The 19,375-nt window shown below is 36.5% G+C and overlaps 1 protein-coding gene across 10 annotated transcripts in view; it reads left to right on the top strand.

The window, feature by feature from the left end:
• The window catches only part of SATB1 (SATB homeobox 1), a 96,399-nt gene extending 77,558 nt beyond the window's left edge, over positions 1 to 18,841 (top strand). For 5 of the 10 annotated variants that reach the window (XM_076005609.1, XM_076005581.1, XM_076005587.1 and 2 more), the window contains 2 exons: positions 14,522 to 14,725; positions 17,083 to 18,841. In XM_076005609.1, coding sequence (XP_075861724.1) covers positions 14,522 to 14,725; positions 17,083 to 17,601 — 723 coding nt within the window. In that variant the 3' untranslated portion in view covers positions 17,602 to 18,841. The other 5 variants (XM_076005615.1, XM_076005607.1, XM_076005604.1 and 2 more) reach the window with 5 other exon arrangements.
• Positions 18,842 to 19,375: the final 534 nt, after the last annotated feature.

The following is a 19,375-nucleotide window of genomic DNA, read 5'->3' as shown; positions in this document are numbered from 1 at the left end:
GTTTTTCTCCAGTGCTCTCAGATCCTCATGAAAATGTACAGGAGGAAAAGTGGTTCCCTTTAATACACTTCATTCTTCTGGTCCCCACTGTCTTCATTTTTCATCATTATCGTTGAAGTCATCAATATCATTTACAGTGTAGCTCACGTTTTTGTTCCAAGCTGCAAGGAATTAGAGGGTATGGCTCCTGATTATCTACAGCTGATAGAAACAGGGTAATGGTAGCTAATTTGCAGACTCACAGATCATTCACCTAACAACTTGTGCATGTACTACATCTTTCAGAGAAAACATTGAGAATTGCAGAGTGGTGGTCCCAGTTCCTCTGCTAACACTCTGTATGGGCCCCCGGCAATTTGTTTTAACCTCTTAGACTTTGAACTTCCCCTTTGGGGAAGTAAAATAGATCGGGTCATATTAGTCTAATATTCCTTCCAGTTCCAGGTTCTATGAGTTTGTGACTGAGACAGGTGCATGAGTATGAAAGAGGATGCTATTTTGATTGAAGGTACTGCTGACAGGTGTTTTAGTCTGAGAATGAGTCACAGAAGAGGCAAGGTTTTGAATAATGGAAGGGCTTAGTTTGGGGGTGTGGCAAAGTGCTATTTTGGGGTCCGTAGCCAAGAAAGGTTATTTATGGATGGTATATAGTTAGTAGAATTGATTGTTGGAATCCAGTGTTTGAATTCCATGTTACACAGTGTGAAATGAGCTCAGAATTGATATGTTCTTCATCTGGGCTTGATAATAGATGACTGGAAGATCTCCTAGCAGAGTCAGTACATTATAGAATATGAGATGAGCTGAATTCAGTTGGGAAGTGGGCTTGGCTTAATTTGTGGTGGGGCAATGATTGCCGGCATGGTACGATTTAAAGGTTGCTAAAGAATCTCTTCCTTAAAAGTCTTTTTTTGTTTATTAACTGATGCCTGAAGGTCCACCTTTAACTATTTTTTTAACTTTCTGATTAATAGAAGTTTTCCTGGCACATTAAACACTTCAGTAGCACATTAAAGAAGAAAAAAATAGGACATTGTGAGAATACTATATCGACGAGAAATCATAGGTTTGGAAGAGGTTTTGGAAAAGAAAACGGAAGCAGGAAATGACAGTTCATTTGAGTGAATATCCTGAGACCCATATTTGCAAGTTTATAAATCGGTACCTGTAACATCTAATAGCTGCTGAGAAGTGCTCGTCCCCAAATGTCTCCTGTAAATGTTTACCCATTTTACTTACGGTACCAACACAAGTGCACTACTTGTTGTGGGTGCTATTTGACTGGTTTGTTTATGGAGTATTTGGTGGTTTAAATGAAATGCAGATTAGGTAAAAATAAATTACTTTCAATAAGGTCAAGGAAGTGAAGGCTGTAAATAAAGTATACATCCACAAATAGACAAATGCTATTAGGAAATCCAGCTCAGTCCATGCCAAGCTGCTACTGTCTAAATTGCCTTCTTTCTTCCTGGCTTGCAATTAATTTTTGCTTGTATGTTTGGAGATTGGGGGCAGGGTAATAGCCTAATGGGTAATGATTTTATTTTAGTATTTTGATTAAAGAGACTAAATAGCTTGGACCCTGGATAACCATAAGAGCTAAAGCCTTATCCATCAAGCTTAATTTCTAGATGGAAGTTTGTGTTTATATTTCTGTGTAAATTTAGCATACATTGTGAAGTTCTGTGCTCATTTATTTTTTACCTATCTCTCTCCTTACCATCTTTTCTGCTCACTTTCTTTTCCTTCTTTCTTCCTCCATTTGACTAGCTGCCTTCTGCTTTGTCCTCCAGTCTGACAGGCAAATACTTCATAGCCATTTGCTCTTTGAGAAGTGGTGATGAGAACAAGGACCAATATTTGATGGGGGCTGGTTTCCTAGCATTTGCAGGGTCATTTCCCTCCCCCACTCCACCTACACATGGAATGGTCATGCCACTGTTCCATTCCTGACTCTGCCTCCATCCTGTATCTGCCCTGCTACCCTATATCCTTGTATTTGGGAAACCCCTGTGTCTTTGGAAAAACTTACTAGTGTTCCTCTCCTGGCAGATAGCCATTTGTCTGCTAATCGTATGTACCTTTAGAGTTACTTAGATGGTTTGGAGTTAATAACCAAGTTAGAATTCAGTTGCTGTATTCAGAGATTGCAAACACATTCTCTGAGGTTGTAACAGAGAACAATGAGGTATGTATCTACTAGTGCAATTATCAACCAAAAAAATGTTAAGCTGTAGAACCATTAATAAATGTAATCTCACCCAGAACTGAAACATATAAATCAGATAAAAGTCTTCTCCCATTTTGATTTACCTGAGAATTAGTTTGGGACAGGGACCGTTTTATCACCTGCCACCCTATACATACGGAACCAGGGTACTGCTGAAACACCTCTGAGGAGAACCCAGGGCTCCTCAGGACACAGTCTAGGTACCACTGTGGTAGTGATTGACTATTTTCTTCTAATCCATTTCTAAGAGGCATGATCCTTTAGAGCCAAAAAGACATGGTAAGGAAATTTGTTTCACAAATCCATAAATACTAAGGTTTTTCTAGTCTAGGAACTTATTTAAGATAGTTCTGGAACAGTGTTTGAAATGTGAGTATATGTGTGTGTGTGTGTATATTTGGTGTATATGTATGCATGTATATGCACACACACATATACACAGACGTGTGGGAGAGCAGGGAGGTATCTTACATAGGGGTTCTTAACCTATGGCCTTCCTTCCCTAAGTGGACAATGAACTTGGATGGAAAATAAAATGTCTTTATTTTTTCTAACCTCTTGCTGAACAGTTGGCATTTTATTCAATTATCAGTATAGGCAACAAATCACAGTAGTATTAATAACACCTATGAATTTGTCACTAATAAAAATCACAAATATTTTCATATCCCTTTAAGTTGTTGCAGATATCTTAAAATATCATTTATGCTCATCACTATAAAATTATAGTAGTTATTAGATTTTGTTATTTAGTGTGTTAATAAAGAAGCACATATATTACTATATCACAAATTTTTGATAGCCATATTTCAGTGTAATTGGTTTTCTATGTAATTTTACGTATTTTATTTCAGGAGCATAAAAACAGTGTTCTGAAAGGCCTCATTCATGGGCTTCACCAGACTGCCAAAAGGGTCCACGGCACAAAAGAGATGAGCTCAGTGATTAGATCAATTGTGCAGAAGGGGGAAAATATATTTTTTAAAACACATTAACTGAGAAATTCCTCACTTTACCTGGGAAACATTTTTTTTAATTTATTGATGTTTAGAATGCTTATTTTTCAAGTGGCCTTTGCTCCAAAGCACCTAAGCAGAGGTTACAATAATTGCAGTTAACATTTAAAACGACAAAAACCAAAACCTCGTGAACACCGTTTTCTCCAGCATCCGGATTGTGAAAGAATGCCTTTATCTCTAGATGAGAAAGGTTTTGCCAGTCAAACTACACCTTTAGTATTTTGGGAGAAATGAATCTCCATTATATCTGTTCCCACATCTCCTCTTAGCCTGCATAGTAGCCGGCACATAGATGGCACTCAGAAATTATTTGTGGAAGGATGGAATGATTTAGAAACAAATTTCCTCTGCCTATACTTTTGCCCTCACAAAATCCAGCATATTCCCCAGGGAGTCGGTGTGGGGTTGGGGTGGGGGAGAGGAATGGGAGTGTACTCAGAGGGATAGAGTAGGGTTGTGCTTTACTCTAGCCATTCTCCCTGGAGCTTTGGCTGAGGTTCTTCCCCCATATGTAAAATGGGATCAGAGGATTAACTGAGATAGCCTCTGCAGAGCCCCAGCCTCCCTCCTCTCCTTTTATTGGTAAAATTATAACCCAGCCATTGTCCCTGGGACCCATATGATGTTTCTAGAAATATTTATGCTTGCTTTTTTTTTAATGCCTGCTTGTGAATCACAAGATTTGCGTCTCTCAAATTAAGCCAACTTCTGATTAGCAGGTTGGCATGATGGATAAAATGCTGTGGTTTGGGCCACAAAATGGGTGTTACTTTTTATCAGCAAAATCATAAGCAAGTTGGGAGCTCATAATGACCCTGTTCCCTTGCTTGTTCATCTTAGAATATGATTCCCATAACTTTTACAATCCCAAACTGCCTTCCCCTGGTTTTAAAAATTCTTTGTTATCTCTCCTAGAACATTATAGAAGGAAGATTTAAATTTTTAATTCCCAGCCCCTAAATAGGCATAATAGGGAACATAGCTCATTTTAGGAGATACTTGCAGTGTTGAAAAGTTTTATATAAATCAATTAAAACAGTGGCAGAAGTATTTGTTTAAGACAGCCTCATAGTAAATTACTTTTGTAAGCAAATAAACCACCCTGTCAGGTAAATTGTCACCTTAAAATTATTCATTCTATAAGTTCTTATTTTTGTTTGGCTTGTTTTGTTTTTTTTTGTTTTTTGTTTTTTGGTTTTTTGCACATGGCGTATACAGATATTCAGTAACTTTTTTTTTTTCTTAATGATCTTCATCATGTTTAGCAGGAACATTAAATATTGTAAATTTTTAAGTGACTTTAGGAAACGATATAATAAGAAATTACCTTGTAACATTGTAATATAAGAAAGCATATTCATTTGGGTTGAGGGGTTTGGGAAAAGTGACGTTTCCTACCATAAGCTGCTTTTTAAAGGACCAAATGTATTTGTCTTTGACAGAGCCTTTCATGATGGTTCCCTGCCTCCTTAAACCTAGCATGCTAAGCTCAGTTTGAACTTTATTTCTTTGAAATACAGCAACATCATTATGAATATAAATTGTTGGACTTTGCTACTATCCATGAGCCCTCAGGAATTACAGAGGTGTGCACAGTTTCTTACCACTAACTAAATGGCCCAGATTGGGCCATTTTTATATCTTTCTCTGTCTTCTCAATTTACTGCCACTTTAGTTTGTTGTGCTAAATCTTTGCCACATTTTTACACTTACTCATTAAAGTGTGAGACTCAGGGTGTTTCCAGGCCCTTTGGGTAAAGGAAAGTGAAGAGTTTACCACTCAAAGGGCTATTAGTGTTCACATTTGTTTGTGATAAATGTAACTCAGATAGCAGAGTTGGAGGTAAACTGGAATAAAGAAACCCATCAGTATTAGATCATGGAAATGATGCTATGGGAACCAGAGCAGCAGGAGTGGAAAAGAGGGAATAAATTCAAGAGATGCCTGAGTGGGTAGAATTGACAGGAATTCATGATTATTTGGATATGGAAGAAACAGACAAGAAAAATTAGATTTTTAGCTAAAGCTAATTGCTGTATATTTTTTTTATTACAAAATTAGTACATAGAGCCACTGTAGAAAAATTAGAAAAGATAAGCAAAAGGAAGAACATAAAAATATCCATAATACCAATTACCTAGATAGCCAGTCCTAATATCCTGATTTGTGCTCTTTATAGGCACATGTATCTATATGTATGTACACATGTGTGTGCATTTGCATGTATGTCTTACATTCATTGGTATTTATACATGCCATTTAATTCCCTAATGAGGTGCATTTGGGTTATATTTAAATTTTGCTATTACAAATGTGAATTTAAACATTATTGTAGTTAAATATTTGTACATATCTTTAGTTATAATTTCCTTAACCTATTCAAGATTACAGGGCTGATAAGTGGTAGATATGTATTTAAATTATAACCCAGGTTTCTTAACAGACCTTAGAAGTACAGTCTATAGAAAAGTTGAGGTTATAGTAACTATATTACCTAGAAAGTATGTTAAGGAATTAGCAAAAGGATGATAGGCAGTCAATTCAAAAGCAACTGGTCTACCTGTTGTTCCAAGCACTCTGCTAATTCATCCTGTTTTTTATACATTATTCTTCCTACTTCTTTTAAATATTCCCCATTCTTCAAAGCCAAGCCAGAATCACTCTTCATCAGTGAAGACTTCATTGACTACCCTACCCCTTCTCTTCTTCCTCTCCACTTGGATCTGACTCGATGTCTGCCCATCAGTGACCTTTATCACATGCTGCCTTGCACCGATAGTTATCTTTGAATGCCAGGTCTTTTCGAAAATACTAAGAGCCATTTAAGGGAAATGCTTCCAGTTAAGTTCATGTGACCTTTCTGTAGTTATCTTGGACCAGGCATTGGGCTGAATGTTTTGTAGGTCGTGTGTACCAGCCATTATGCTGTGAGATTAATGCCATTATTACCTGCATTTTATAGAGGAGGAATCTGAAGCCCAGGAAGGTAATTTACTCAAGTTCACTTAGATCAGTGCCTCTACAGGTTGTAACCCTTTATTGCTATACCAGACTGCTTGAGCATGACACAAGGGAGTGATGAAGGAGTGATATTTGGATGGGCAGAAAAACAGGAGAAAGGGCTTCTCCATTACAAAGAATCCTATGAGGAGTGGAGGATAGAATGTGGAGCAGTGTTAGGCAATAGCTAATAAACAGTCCAAGGAATTAGGATTTGTGTATGATTGGGAGGAACCTTCATTGCAGCCCTCAAGAATGTGAACTTTTTCCTTGTATCAAGAAGTCATGGCAGTTTGAAAGTAGAAGACCAATGCAGTAATTTTCATTCTGAGATCCCATTTCCAAGGGCATCACAAGATTGTTAAGGATTTTTAAGAAGGCTTAATGAAATCTGTATGTTTACCTATCAGGGCGCTCCATAGGCTAAATTAAACCAGGTTAATTTGCTTGTTACAGGAAGGAATCACATCAACTCTGCATTGCAACAGTGGTTCTCTATTCTTCATCAAAGCTCTGATCATCATTGATGTACTTTTCCCACTTAGTTAAGAGAAGAAAAGGAATGATTCCTTAGAAGTTTTTGTTCGGAAATCAAAACAGTTGTCCATTGGAAGTAATGAAAAAGAATGTTTATTGTCTAAGAGACTCATTCAAGGAAGAGGTGCCCCAGCTCTGACCAATGGTGAGGAGACTAGGAGGGAGTAGATCATTCTTTATGAGAGAAGCAGAGGCTAACGTTGATGAAAAGGGAGTATTGAGTTTTCTGTTTTTAAATGACACCAGCTGTGAAGAATGAGGAGAAATTTAAAATGTAAGGTTTGAAGAAAGAGAGCTTAAGTTTTAAACAGGAGCCAGATCATATCACTGAAATTTATGTAATGCCAAAAATACATTTTAAGCTAAGGGGTTAAAAACAAAGGTAGGAAATTCTTTTTCAGAGTCCTTATTCAAGTATCAGACATATAAGCCAGATTTTTGTTTTCCACTTTGAAGAAACTATCCTGAAAGCAAATTTACAGTATCTGTAAAGATTAAACTTTTAAATGAGGTATTTTCCAAATCTAATGTTTTAAAAGTAAATTCAGGCCTTCTTTGGAAATTCACTATTTCAGTCAAGTTAAGAGATAGTCTTCTTTGCTAACCAGTTTATCTAGAATTTTGTACTTTTATCTTCATTTCTCTTTTTTCCCCTTCTCATATCTTCCCTCTGAAAATGTTCTTTAAAATGTGAGATCTCCTTGCCTGACAGCCTTTTTTCAGTAAGAACCATTATCCACACTGGCCACGTCGTCATCTGATAATCTTGTTATTGACCAAATAATCTGTAGCAATAAACCACCTGTAAAACCACCATATTTATGTGTGTCCTAAAGTCAGTGACTTTGAGAAAGTAGAAAAGAGGTAAACATAAAAAAAAACCTTAGAAAACAAATGATTTTCACTATTTTATCTGATGAGATTTTAAATGAAATTGAAAAAATAAATATGATACTAGTGATTCTAAATATTCCTTCTAAATTCACAAAATTTTAACAGAAACCTTTCCCCAGATTGTATAAACATTATTTCTTTATGCTAATAACAAACCTCTAGAAAATCTGCTAGAGATGTTTAACCTTTAATGATTAAGTGGCAGAAATTTACTCAAGTGAGAAATATGTTGATACTTTTTTTATGTCCTATTATTACCCCAAAATGGAAACCCACAAATTTTTGGCTAAGATGGAGGGTCTGGAGAGAACTTAAAAACAGTAACAGTTTTGGATTTTAAAACTACAACCATTTAAAAGATGATTATGATTATTTTTCTTTGCAGCAAATGCTCGTATCAGAAACTACACCTTGACAATAAATATATTGGGAGATACATACAAACACAAATGCCTTTAAAAATATATTTCTTTGTAAAACCTGTCTTCAAATGAAGTATACGTAATATGCTACTCGTAGAATGGAAAATGTCTTTACTGATACATCTCTGTTTGAATTTATTTTCTGTGTTTTCTGTGTTAATAAGACCAATGTTAGCAGGAAAAGTTACTCATAGTGCCTGCTGAGATTCTCTTCACTTTATACAAAGTAGATGTTATTAAGCTAGGGGAAAGATTAATGCATTTCCTACTAATTCCATAGAAGAGAACATGTATCTTTATTAATGTTAATGGTGGGGGCCTCTCATTATGTTATAGAACAATCTGCTTTAGCAAAGGTTTTTCTTCTAAAGAACTTCATAACATTTAAAGGTTAATATGTTAGGTAAAGAACAATATCTTAAGACAAGCGTTTTTATTACAGGACATGATGGGATGGTTTTTATTCAATTATATGATGATTTGAATGGGGAAGAAGAAAAAGTGTATCACTTCTTGCCCTCAACTTTAATGCCTTTAATCAAATAATGACCTTCTGGAAAATAGTTAATTTTAAGCATTTGGAAAGATCAATACCACTTTGCCACCAAGAAATGGCCTAGATGATGAAATCTGATGTATTTAAAGTATCATTTCACCCTTTTAACCTAGTAAATAATTTAAAATGCTTTCAGTATTGCTTTGCCACTGTTTTGTTTCTCACTATTCAGAGTGTTAGGATTCTTCATGAACAAACAGTTGGAAGTTGGTATGTGAAACATTCAGGCCTCGCACCTAGCTGTGGTGTTGTATCTCCATTAGGTCTTGAATGTCTCTGCGTTAGGGCTCCCTAAAAATGTTTTAAATACATTTGAGGCAGAGTGTGTATAAAGCATAAAACGTATGGAAATGGAACCCTTCTCTAGTGTTAAATGGGTGAGTTTTTTTTTTTTTTTCACACAGAAAAAGGGGTGGTTTAAAACATCATTAGTCACTTTGCTTCTTTTGTGATATCTTTAAACCTTTACGCTAAAGGTGAGGGATTCAGTAGCTCTGACAATTAGAACCCATTTTCCCCCGGCTTATAGAACACTGATATGAAATTACCCTTGAGTGCCGACAGCTTTGTAAATAAAAAAAAAAATGCCCTCTATTAGCATGTTTGTGGGCAGATTAAAAACTGTCTTCATTAGCATAAGTAATACTTACGGATTCTTTTAAAAGTAGAAAATTATTTGCTGAATGATAAATTGCTAGCTTTATAGTTAGTTGTTGTTGAAAATGTACTCATTCAAAATGCCTGGTGTAGTTTAGTCTGCAATACTGAATTTTTTGTTAGAAGTACTATTTAATGGATTATGTACTTAATCCTTCTTCCTATTACTTGCTAGAATGTAATTCATGCTTTCCACTAAAATGTTTGTATCAAATACTTTCCTATTTAGATTGATTTCTTTTAATATCATATATTATTATGCTATATGCCCCAGAGATTGGAAGAAAATACTCCTGCAAATAACACATAAGAGATGAGGGTGAGGGGGAATAAATATAGTCTATAAAATGTTTTGCTTTTTAGAACTCAAATTACCATTCTATTTTTTTAAAATGTATTTTTCCTTCTTAGTTGCAGCAAGAATTATTTGTCATTTTCTTTCTCTTTTTGTAGCTTAGTTTTAAAATGTATATGTATATATTGATAATATATACATATATGTATATTGCATTAAATGACTTTTTTTTTCTCAGAGAATACTGAAATCTATTTTCTCCTGGAAAACTAGTTCCATTCCGTACCCCCAGCTTTATCACAGACCTGGCTTGTAAGGATTCTCTTTTTATGTGTGGGAGACTTTATGGGTACAATAAATTCATTCGTGAAAGGAGGTTCCTTTCCTGACTCAATTAAAATCATTGTGTACCCCTTATCTGTTAAAATGTTAGAAGTGAATTGACTTGAATTAACTGTTCTAAAAAGAGTGGAGTGGAAATCAGAGATTGAGTTTGGTTGGAAATTAGCAGCTGAGAGATGAAGGTGCCAGGATTTTTATTTAAATGTGGTACAACAAGATTCTGTCAGTGAAGCACATCATTAGAATATTGAGTTTAGAACTGCTAATTTTTCCTTTAAAATGAGCATACAGTCATGTGTTTCATGGACCATAATAAATTGCCATTGTGTTGTCATTGAGTTTGTTTTGATTTTTTTGCAGGGCTGGTTTGGCAGTTGTTCTGCGTTTTCTCTTTTCCTTTTTTTCCCCCCTCCAATCTTATATTTCTTTAATAGATCCCTAACCAAAACCAGTCAAAAGAATGTTATTTATTTCATGCATCTTAGGTTTAGCATCTTTTGCACCATTTTCTTGCTTACGGTAGCAAGACATTTGCAGATGGTTCTTGGTTACTATAAAGTACATAACAGTATTTCCTTTGTGGCAGATGGATTTAAGACTTTTAGTTCTCAATAAATGTAGGTTTACAATACATAACTTTACAGGATTTGTGTTGTATATAACAGGTTTGAACATATTATCTCAGAATTCATCTGCATGGCATTTTCAGCTTATTCAGGGTCCATGCCAGTTTTTTTAAGTAATAGGGGTGCACTGTGATTGATAGCAACAGCTCAAGGCGTGATTTTGAATAGAAACAAAGGGTTTAGAACAGAAGGTGTCAAATTAAACTTTGTCAGTTTGAAAAGTAGTAACATCCTGAAAGTTTTACTAATTTATTTACATGTGGCTACTGTTTATATTTTGCCCTTTTTATATGCAGCGTAATGTTGCTTGGCAAATTTACTACATTTAAAGTTTAGGTTGTTCCTTGTACCATTTTAGTTTTCTGAGGATGGATTGGTCACGTCATTTTAAGGCTGTTTGTCCCCTCTTCTGTTCAAAGTGATTGTGATCTAATTTAATATGAGAGTAGTTCCCTATTCCTGCCTATGGTCCTATAATATATCAAGTCCCAGGGACCTCTCTTAAAAACGTAATTATGTTCACATTTTGCAACAGAGCACTGCATTTCATTCCTCATCTCTCTTCTCGCAAGTAAATCTACAAGTTATCATTTAAAAGCCAGTACAGCACTTTGGGGAATCATTATTTTTATTTGTCAAATATTGAAAATATTCTGACATATTATCTTCCCAAGTTTATTTGCTCAAACAGTATCATTTCTGGAAAACTGACCTAGAAAGAGGTATTGGGGAATTAGAAAGCATTTGACTTCTTTAGTCACTTTTTGCAAAACATAGATCAGATTACTGTCATCATTAATAGAGTCACAATCAATAGGATTTGAGGTAGTCAAAATATTCCAAGGTATTTAAATAGTATTAGAATAAATTAATCTTATTTTTGCCAGTGTAAATTGGGAACGAGCCAATTTATCTCTACACTGACAAAGAACTAACATGTCAAAATGTCTGTTTTCCATTATTTCTTAAGAGATAAGCACATCAAGAAAAGCAGCCTCCCCCCCTTTTTGGTTTTTTGGAATACCCTTGTAGAGCTAACAGTTCCCAGCTGCACCGTTAAATATTTTTCTAAGAAGCATCTGATTTCAGTCTCTTAAAATCATCATGTCGCTTGAAAGGCTAGCGGAGACATGCTTCAACTTATAATTCATCAAATTATTTTTAGATAAGGAATTAGAAGTATTATTTAAGGGCAGAGGTTAATAGCAAACTACTGGAAATGTTATGTTAGTCATGGGCAATTAATAAAAATAAAGATCCATCTCATAAGTCTAGAGACACAGAAGTGACAATATGAGCAAAATATTTGTTGAATGAGTCAGGGCTCTTTCTGAAATATTTGTTAAACCAGCGTGAGTGTGATTGTTTAGGAATTAGCTATCATTATTAGCCATTTTAAAAGAACTAATGATTTTCTTTTCCAAAGAACATCTGTTATCCACATGTTTTTTCACATATATCCAAGTGCTAACTGATCTCTACATTACTCTAAAAAGTTTCTGAAGGATGTGAAAAATCACTGGAGTTTTTCAGTGCTCTCCAAGAAGCTTTTCTTACATGAATCATTCTTAATTTAACTTTTAGCAATTTTTAGTTACAAGCATTTATTTCTAAAAAAAAATGTTTAGCACTTATTGTAATAGAATACTCATTAAGTTTAAAATGTTTTCTGCTCTGTTCTTTACGAACCTCCTGGCTTCTCTTGAAAGGTAAATAAAATTGTGTGATTTGCCCTGTTGAAGAATAGGTGTCCTGTCAATTGTTACAGCTCAAGGAGGCAGACAGGGGGCAGAGGGAAACTAATCTTATCCATAGTTAATATTTAAACATATAGAAAGATACATATTTAAAACCTACAATGGCAAAATTTAAAGGTAAAATGTAAAGAAATAGCTTAGATGCAGGAAAATGTATACTATTTTCATGGCTTAATCCAGATAGCAAATACTTACCGGTAAGAGATAAGTCAACATCTCCAGGGCACCATATGCAAGTGGGTCTCAAATACTTCAAATACTCAGTATTGTTTTATAGTTAATATTATAGTCACATAATACGGCCGAAATATGCTATATTATAATATTTTAGAAATAAGCATAGAATTGCTGTGGTTAGAAGAGAAGCATGCTCAGTGACACAGTAGTCACAATGATGATTATATTTTATTAAGCAAATATTCTTTCAGGTAAATCTTCAGTTTAATGCCTCCTCTCTTAACCTTGAATTCAGTGGCATAAAATGAGTGCATGATTATGTGACCATCCCATGTATAGATCTGTTTAATTAAAAGACCTATTGAGTAGAGAATCAAAACTCTCAGAAAAATTTGTAGATCTCATGCAATTTAGCAACAGTCACTGTTGGCTAGTTAGTAGGTAGGTCTTGGGAAGCTAATGTATCAGTTCTTTATCTTTTCTTTTAAAATATCTCAACTAGGCCATTTTGGGGAGAACAGGCCTTGCTTCTTTTCACTGTGTATGGCAATCAGAAGAAGAACTTTCTGTCTAATGATTCAGTCTGAGAAAGGAAAGAATGTCATGGCATCCTCTGGTTTTACTCGCAATGACATGACAAAACCCTTCTTGGTTATTTATTGATTTCTTAAGATCAAATAATAAAGAAACTGTATTCTTTCATTCCTTTCCAACCTGTTTTCTTGAAATTTCCGAGAAACCTTTTTGTCTTAGTTCAGGACCCCAAACAGCAGAGCCTCGCATGGGGAATCAGGTCTCCCTGGAAGGAGTGTTGGGGGGTGAGGAAAAGGAAGGGTTCCTTTTCCTTGGCTTCAGGTGAAGTCTGGCCCTAGATTGATGAGGGAAGGGAGCAAGAAGAATGGCAGTAACTTTCTCTAGAGAGTGAATTGAAGGGTAGAATCAGTTGTCCACTTTGAGAAAAGGGGGCAAGGACTTTGTACCCCTGGGTTAGACAATCACTGGCCACCTGGGGTGAAGGGGTCAGTGAGGTGGTAGTGTGGCCTTTTAAGCATCTCCAGGTAAGATGGCTCCAAGACATTTTTCCAGAGCAGAGAACAGCTGAGGAGGTGGCTGCCTTGGCTGAGGGAGTCTGAGTGGGCCACCCTCACTCTTCCTCCCTACCACATTGCTTAGTGTCCACCATGGCAGCCAAGATGAAGGTTTGAGATGATGGTTGGAGAATGTACTCTGATGGACCACTCAGTTCTTGATAGATCATACTTGGATCAAAAACTGGGCCTGGGGAGGACATTTCTTTGCCTCTTAATCCAGGAAGCATATTAAAATTCTTGTTTGATTCATCATATGCTCACACTGCAGTAGGCAGAAAAATAGGACTACAAAATCTTTTTTTTTTTTTTTTTTGGGAGAATTCTCTCCTAGAGAATTCTTCTAATGCCTATTCTAATTATTATGTCTTATACTGGACAACGTTCTTGCTGGCACAATTGCACCTGCCCTTTCTCTTTCGTACGCACACACAGAGAAATATTCACACATAGTGTTCTTCCGGATACAAAAATTATAAACTCAGGAAATCCTTTTAGAAAAAAATGTATTTCTAAAATCTGCCTTACTCCTTCTTACGTACTTTCAATATCCTCAGATGGCCACTCATCGGACAAGAAAGTTAGGTAAGACTAGAAACACACTCAACTTTGTTTTCCTTCTATTTCATATATTGCAAAGTCCATGATAAATGCTCTCTGGGCCCTGGAGCCTGAAAAAATACGGCCCTCCTTTAAGATGCAAGTTGGAACATTTATTAGAAACAGAGCCTGCCTCTACAGCGGCCACAGCTATCCACTTTTAACAGATTAAAAAAAAATTATTTAAAGCAGATTGGAGTGTTTTGAGTTTATGAAAAAGTTAATTCATAGGGTCTTTCGTTTTTAGCTCCTAATGGAAAATGCCAGCCCCCCCCCAAATCAATATCCAGGAACTGACCCATTATCCCCTTGTCTCTAAGGGGTGGCTGTGCGAGCTGTTACGCTGGAAAGAAGATCCTTCTCCAGAAAACAGGACCCTGTGGGAGAACCTCTCCATGATCCGAAGGTTCCTCAGTCTTCCTCAGCCAGAACGTGATGCCATTTACGAACAGGAGAGCAACGCGGTGCATCACCATGGCGACAGGCCGCCCCACATTATCCATGTTCCAGCAGAGCAGATTCAGGTTCGTTTACCTTGGCCAATTCAGTATCGCAATAAGTAAATAAAGCTTTAAACTTAGCAGGGAAATTAGCGTTTCTCTTCATCCTGCCAGTCTAAACATGGGCTTTTTAGCAAGAGATAACAATACACTGCCATCTTGCTCAGGGGCATAAAAGGAAAATTAACATACCTTTTGCAGCATATGCCTTGTGTTCCTCTCCTCTCATGTCCCTGCTCCCAGAGTGACTGGAGCCCCCTTTTTACTTACACTTCTTGCTTGGCAGGTGTGTCTTTGTTAGTATTGGGCTTTATGTGTGAGAGCTTTAACATTTTTGTGTGTTTTTTAAAATTCAGAATTTAAAATCCCACCTATTTTTTATTTAATAACCATACTGCCCCCTGCGGAAAAGAATTACTGCTGTTGTTATGAAGGAAGTTTGTAGAATCACAATTTTACACCTTGGTTTCTGTCCAGAAAGTGGAGGGGGAGGGATGCCTAATTGGAATCTTGCTATATACTCCTTGGTGGCCCTTGCTTCACCTCGTAGCTGTCTCCCCACACCCTCACGGAACGCAGGTTAGGGGTGAGTCATGTCTGTTTGTCTTTCCTTTAGAGCCCCTCTCCCACCACCCTTGGGAAAGGAGAGTCTAGAGGCGTTTTCTTACCAGGCCTGCCGACCCCCGCACCATGGCTCGGTGCTGCTCCTCAGGTGAGCGGGCACAAGTTACCTATGCCAGCAACAAAGGGAGACACAGAGGGGGTGGCGTAAAGACCAGCTCTCCCTGGGTCAGGATTTTCAGGCTTGGAAATACTAACTGTAAAGGACATGCTAAGCATGGCTGTGGCCAAAGACCACTGGCCATCAGATTCAGCCTTGAATTGGTTTGTCATGTCACAGGACTTGTCTCTCTGTTCATCTACTGAAAGAACTCCCCTATGAATGTAGATTGGAAAATTCTGGGATCAGGTAGTTTATCTGGTGTTCTTAATGGCCTCGATTGCTTAGGAAATGTGTTGTAATTGAACTTGAACTGTATAACTTATTTCTGTTAAATCTTAGGGGATGTTTTTAGCTTTCTTCTTGAAAGGAAAATGCCATTGCCTTCTGGAGTCCTAAAATTCTGCTATCTTTGTTGAATCACCTGCATTATTTCTTGATATTAACATGAAAAAAAATATGTATAGCTAAAAAACAATAATAGAGTTATTCATCCACCAGGAAAAAAACACCATCAAGTGTATATTAAAGATAAAACAAATTGACAAAGAGCATCCCTTTAGGATATCAAACACTACAATAATCGTGAAAGCCTGAAAAACTCACTGTTTAGCAAAAAACAAGAAAGAGAAAGATATATGTTAACTAATACAAAATAGTACTTGTTTGAAAATGTAAATTATTTTTAATAAAATTGCTTCTTAGGGGGATAAAAGGAAATGCTTAGGCACAGCATAAACGTTCTAATATTTTGCCACTTAGGTTGATTTGCTCTGTTGGTAAGAATTACGGATATCAAGTGTACAGTATGTGCGTGTGTCACACGTTTGTTATGTATAATTGTGTAGGGAAATTACAGCACATATACAGATACTAATTATGAAAAAATGTCTGTATACACTAAATTTAAATCCTAATCACATCTGAGTTTGCTGTAGACAAAACAATTCGCTAGCCATCATATAGCGGACTGAACCTTTATTTTTGGGTAAGAAAAAAACTTGCAATGTCAGCCTAGTGCAGTTTGGTAAAAAAAAAAAATTATGTGTGTATTAAATTGGAAGTGTCTGATAGAAAATTCACAAATGGAAAAACCTCAAAAATCCTCCGCACTATGAGAGAGAAAACTGAGTAAGAGCAGACACTTATTTTCTATTCCTGTTCCATGTTTTCGACATCTGATGAAAGGGAGCAGAACACAGATTTCTTTCCCCACTGCTCTGTGGCTCACCTTTCTGAAATGTCTCTGAAATCTTTGCTCCTCAGTCTTCCTTTTAAATCTACGTTAATTATTTACATCATCATTTGATTTGCTGTCTTCGCCTTTGATGCGTGTCCTTTTGGTGAAGTTTATGGCTCACGTTTCCAGAGCGCTGAGTTCTCTCTTCCTCCCTGATAAGTAAGCACAGTAGCCCCCCAAAAGCTGTGTTAATTCATAGCTCCCTGGTTCATATCATTTTGATTTTATTATTATTATTATTTTTTTTTTTCTGAATGCTGTGCGGGCCTTTTTAGCTGGCCTGCCTTCTCCCTCTGCATCTGTGCCCCTACCCCAGAAGCTGTATGTGGGCTCCGTAACCACACGTGTTCTGATTCGAGACGGCTTTGTGTGGCGCTCCGGAGAAAGCAGAGCTCTGATTGTCTGCTTGTCTCTTTGCAGCAGCAGCAGCAGCAGCAGCAACAGCAGCAGCAGCAGCAGCAGCAGCAGGCACCGCCACCTCCACAGCCGCAGCCGCAGCCACAGGCCGGCCCCCGGCTCCCCCCGCGGCAACCCACCGTGGCCTCGTCCGCAGAGTCAGACGAGGAGAACCGGCAGAAGACCCGGCCGCGAACAAAAATTTCCGTGGAAGCCCTGGGAATCCTTCAGAGTTTCATACAAGACGTCGGCCTGTACCCGGACGAAGAGGCCATCCAGACTCTGTCCGCCCAACTGGACCTCCCCAAGTACACCATCATCAAGTTCTTTCAGAACCAGCGGTATTATCTCAAGCACCACGGCAAACTGAAGGACAACTCTGGTTTGGAGGTGGATGTGGCGGAGTACAAAGAAGAGGAGTTGCTTAAGGATTTAGAAGAGAGTGTCCAAGATAAAAATGCTAACACCCTTTTTTCGGTGAAACTAGAAGAGGAGCTGTCAGTGGAGGGAAATACAGACATTAACGCTGATTTGAAAGACTGAGACAAAAGTATTATTTTCTTGTTCAACAGTGCCACTGGTATTTACTAACAAAATGAAAAGTCCACCTTGTATTCTCTCAGAAAACCTTTGTTGTTCATTGTTTGGCCAATGAATCTTCAGAAACTTGCACAAACAGAAAAGTTGGGAAAGGATAATACAGACTGCACTAAATGTTTTACTCTGTTTTACAAACTGCTTGGCAGCCCCAGGTGAAGCATCGAGGATTGTTTGGTATTAAAATTTGTGTTCACGGGACGCACCAATGTGTGTACCCCGTAAGCATGAAACCAGTGATTTTTTTTTAATTATTATTATTCTGGAGCCTCAAACAAGCATTATAATTTCTGTGATTATGATTTCCTCTCCTTTAATTATTTCTGTAGCACTCCACACTGATCTTTGGAAACTCGCCCCTTATTTTAAAAAAAGAAAAAGAAAAAAAGAGTTTGTTACTCTATTGTATGTTACAAAAGAACTATAGACTGTGGAATGCAGTTTAAAGATGACATATGCCAACAAATGCCTTGTATTATATGGCACTGCCGTAATTCAAATTTGTTTTTATTTTGGAAATAAAAGTTCACTGTAATTTTTTTTTTCATTCTCATTGTTACATGATTTTTTTAAGAAAAAAAAAAGGAAAAGAAAATGTGAAACACAATTTAGTCTTCATTATTTATTTGTAGATCCTGCAGCATCATGTTGTAATTAATTTTTTGGAAGTTTCCGTTAAATGTAATATTGCTTCTCTTGTTACCATACTGATTCTTTTCTATTTATAAATGTATTTTGATGGGCAGTAAAACAAAGTGTCTTAAAAGTTTTAAATAGAGAAAATGTGCTTTACACAGTTGCCTATAAAAAGTGCTCTATGTTATCCAAGCAATTCATACTATAAGCTTCACTCTTATTGTTGTATGCAATTTTTACTATCATGCAAATAAGCTTAGGTAAATAAAACTAATAGATCACCTTAGAAAATTATGCAATTAATGTGAAAATAATTGATGTTTGCAATGTGTCTTCCTTTGGTTTACAATCAATTTTAAAGCTACATCTGTATAAAATTTCTGTATAAAGGTGTATTTCTTTTTTATGAGTTTATGGCTATGAAAACACCAGCTATTTTGTTACAGCTGGCTGTTTTTATAAGTGTATCACAATTTTCTTTATGCAGAAATGTTCTGATTAGGAGTGGTTATTGACTGTAACTACACAATTAAAATTGTTTGTATGGTATGACATAGTAGGGTTTGTCTGCTTATGTGAAATAACTTTAAAGAAGAGTCAAAGGATGGCCCTCTCATTTAGGTGCATGTTAATACTTAACCTGATGATATTTTACCGATTTTAAAAAGAGCAACTGAAAAGTCACTTAACGCTGTAAATTTAATTCACAAACACATGCTCATTTTTAAATAGGTATGAAATTTCACAATAAGATAACCTGTTTTTGGTTAACATTTTGCTTAATAAACAGAGATAGGATGGTCAAAAGACTCTCCAACAAGGTAAATCCAGTCTCTAGCAGTTATGTGCTTAGAATGTATTCATCTGCATTTATTTCACAATACTTCAATTTTGGCAACACTTTTCCTTAAGCTAATGTACAAATATTTTTAAAAGCCATTAATGGCAACAGAAAATAGGTAGGGAGAAAAATGGACCTTCTGTATAAAAACCCCCTAGTAAGCATCGTTTTTTTTTTTTAACAAGTTATAGATGGAATAAGTTAATAACTCTGAGCTCATTTGGTTGTGTATGGCATAACTCT

The sequence above is a fragment of the Microcebus murinus genome, chromosome 1 (assembly GCF_040939455.1).
Source record: "Microcebus murinus isolate Inina chromosome 1, M.murinus_Inina_mat1.0, whole genome shotgun sequence".
NCBI lineage: Eukaryota > Metazoa > Chordata > Mammalia > Primates > Cheirogaleidae > Microcebus > Microcebus murinus.
Note: the sequence above shows the minus strand (reverse complement) of the source record. Positions and strands in the feature narration are given on the sequence as shown.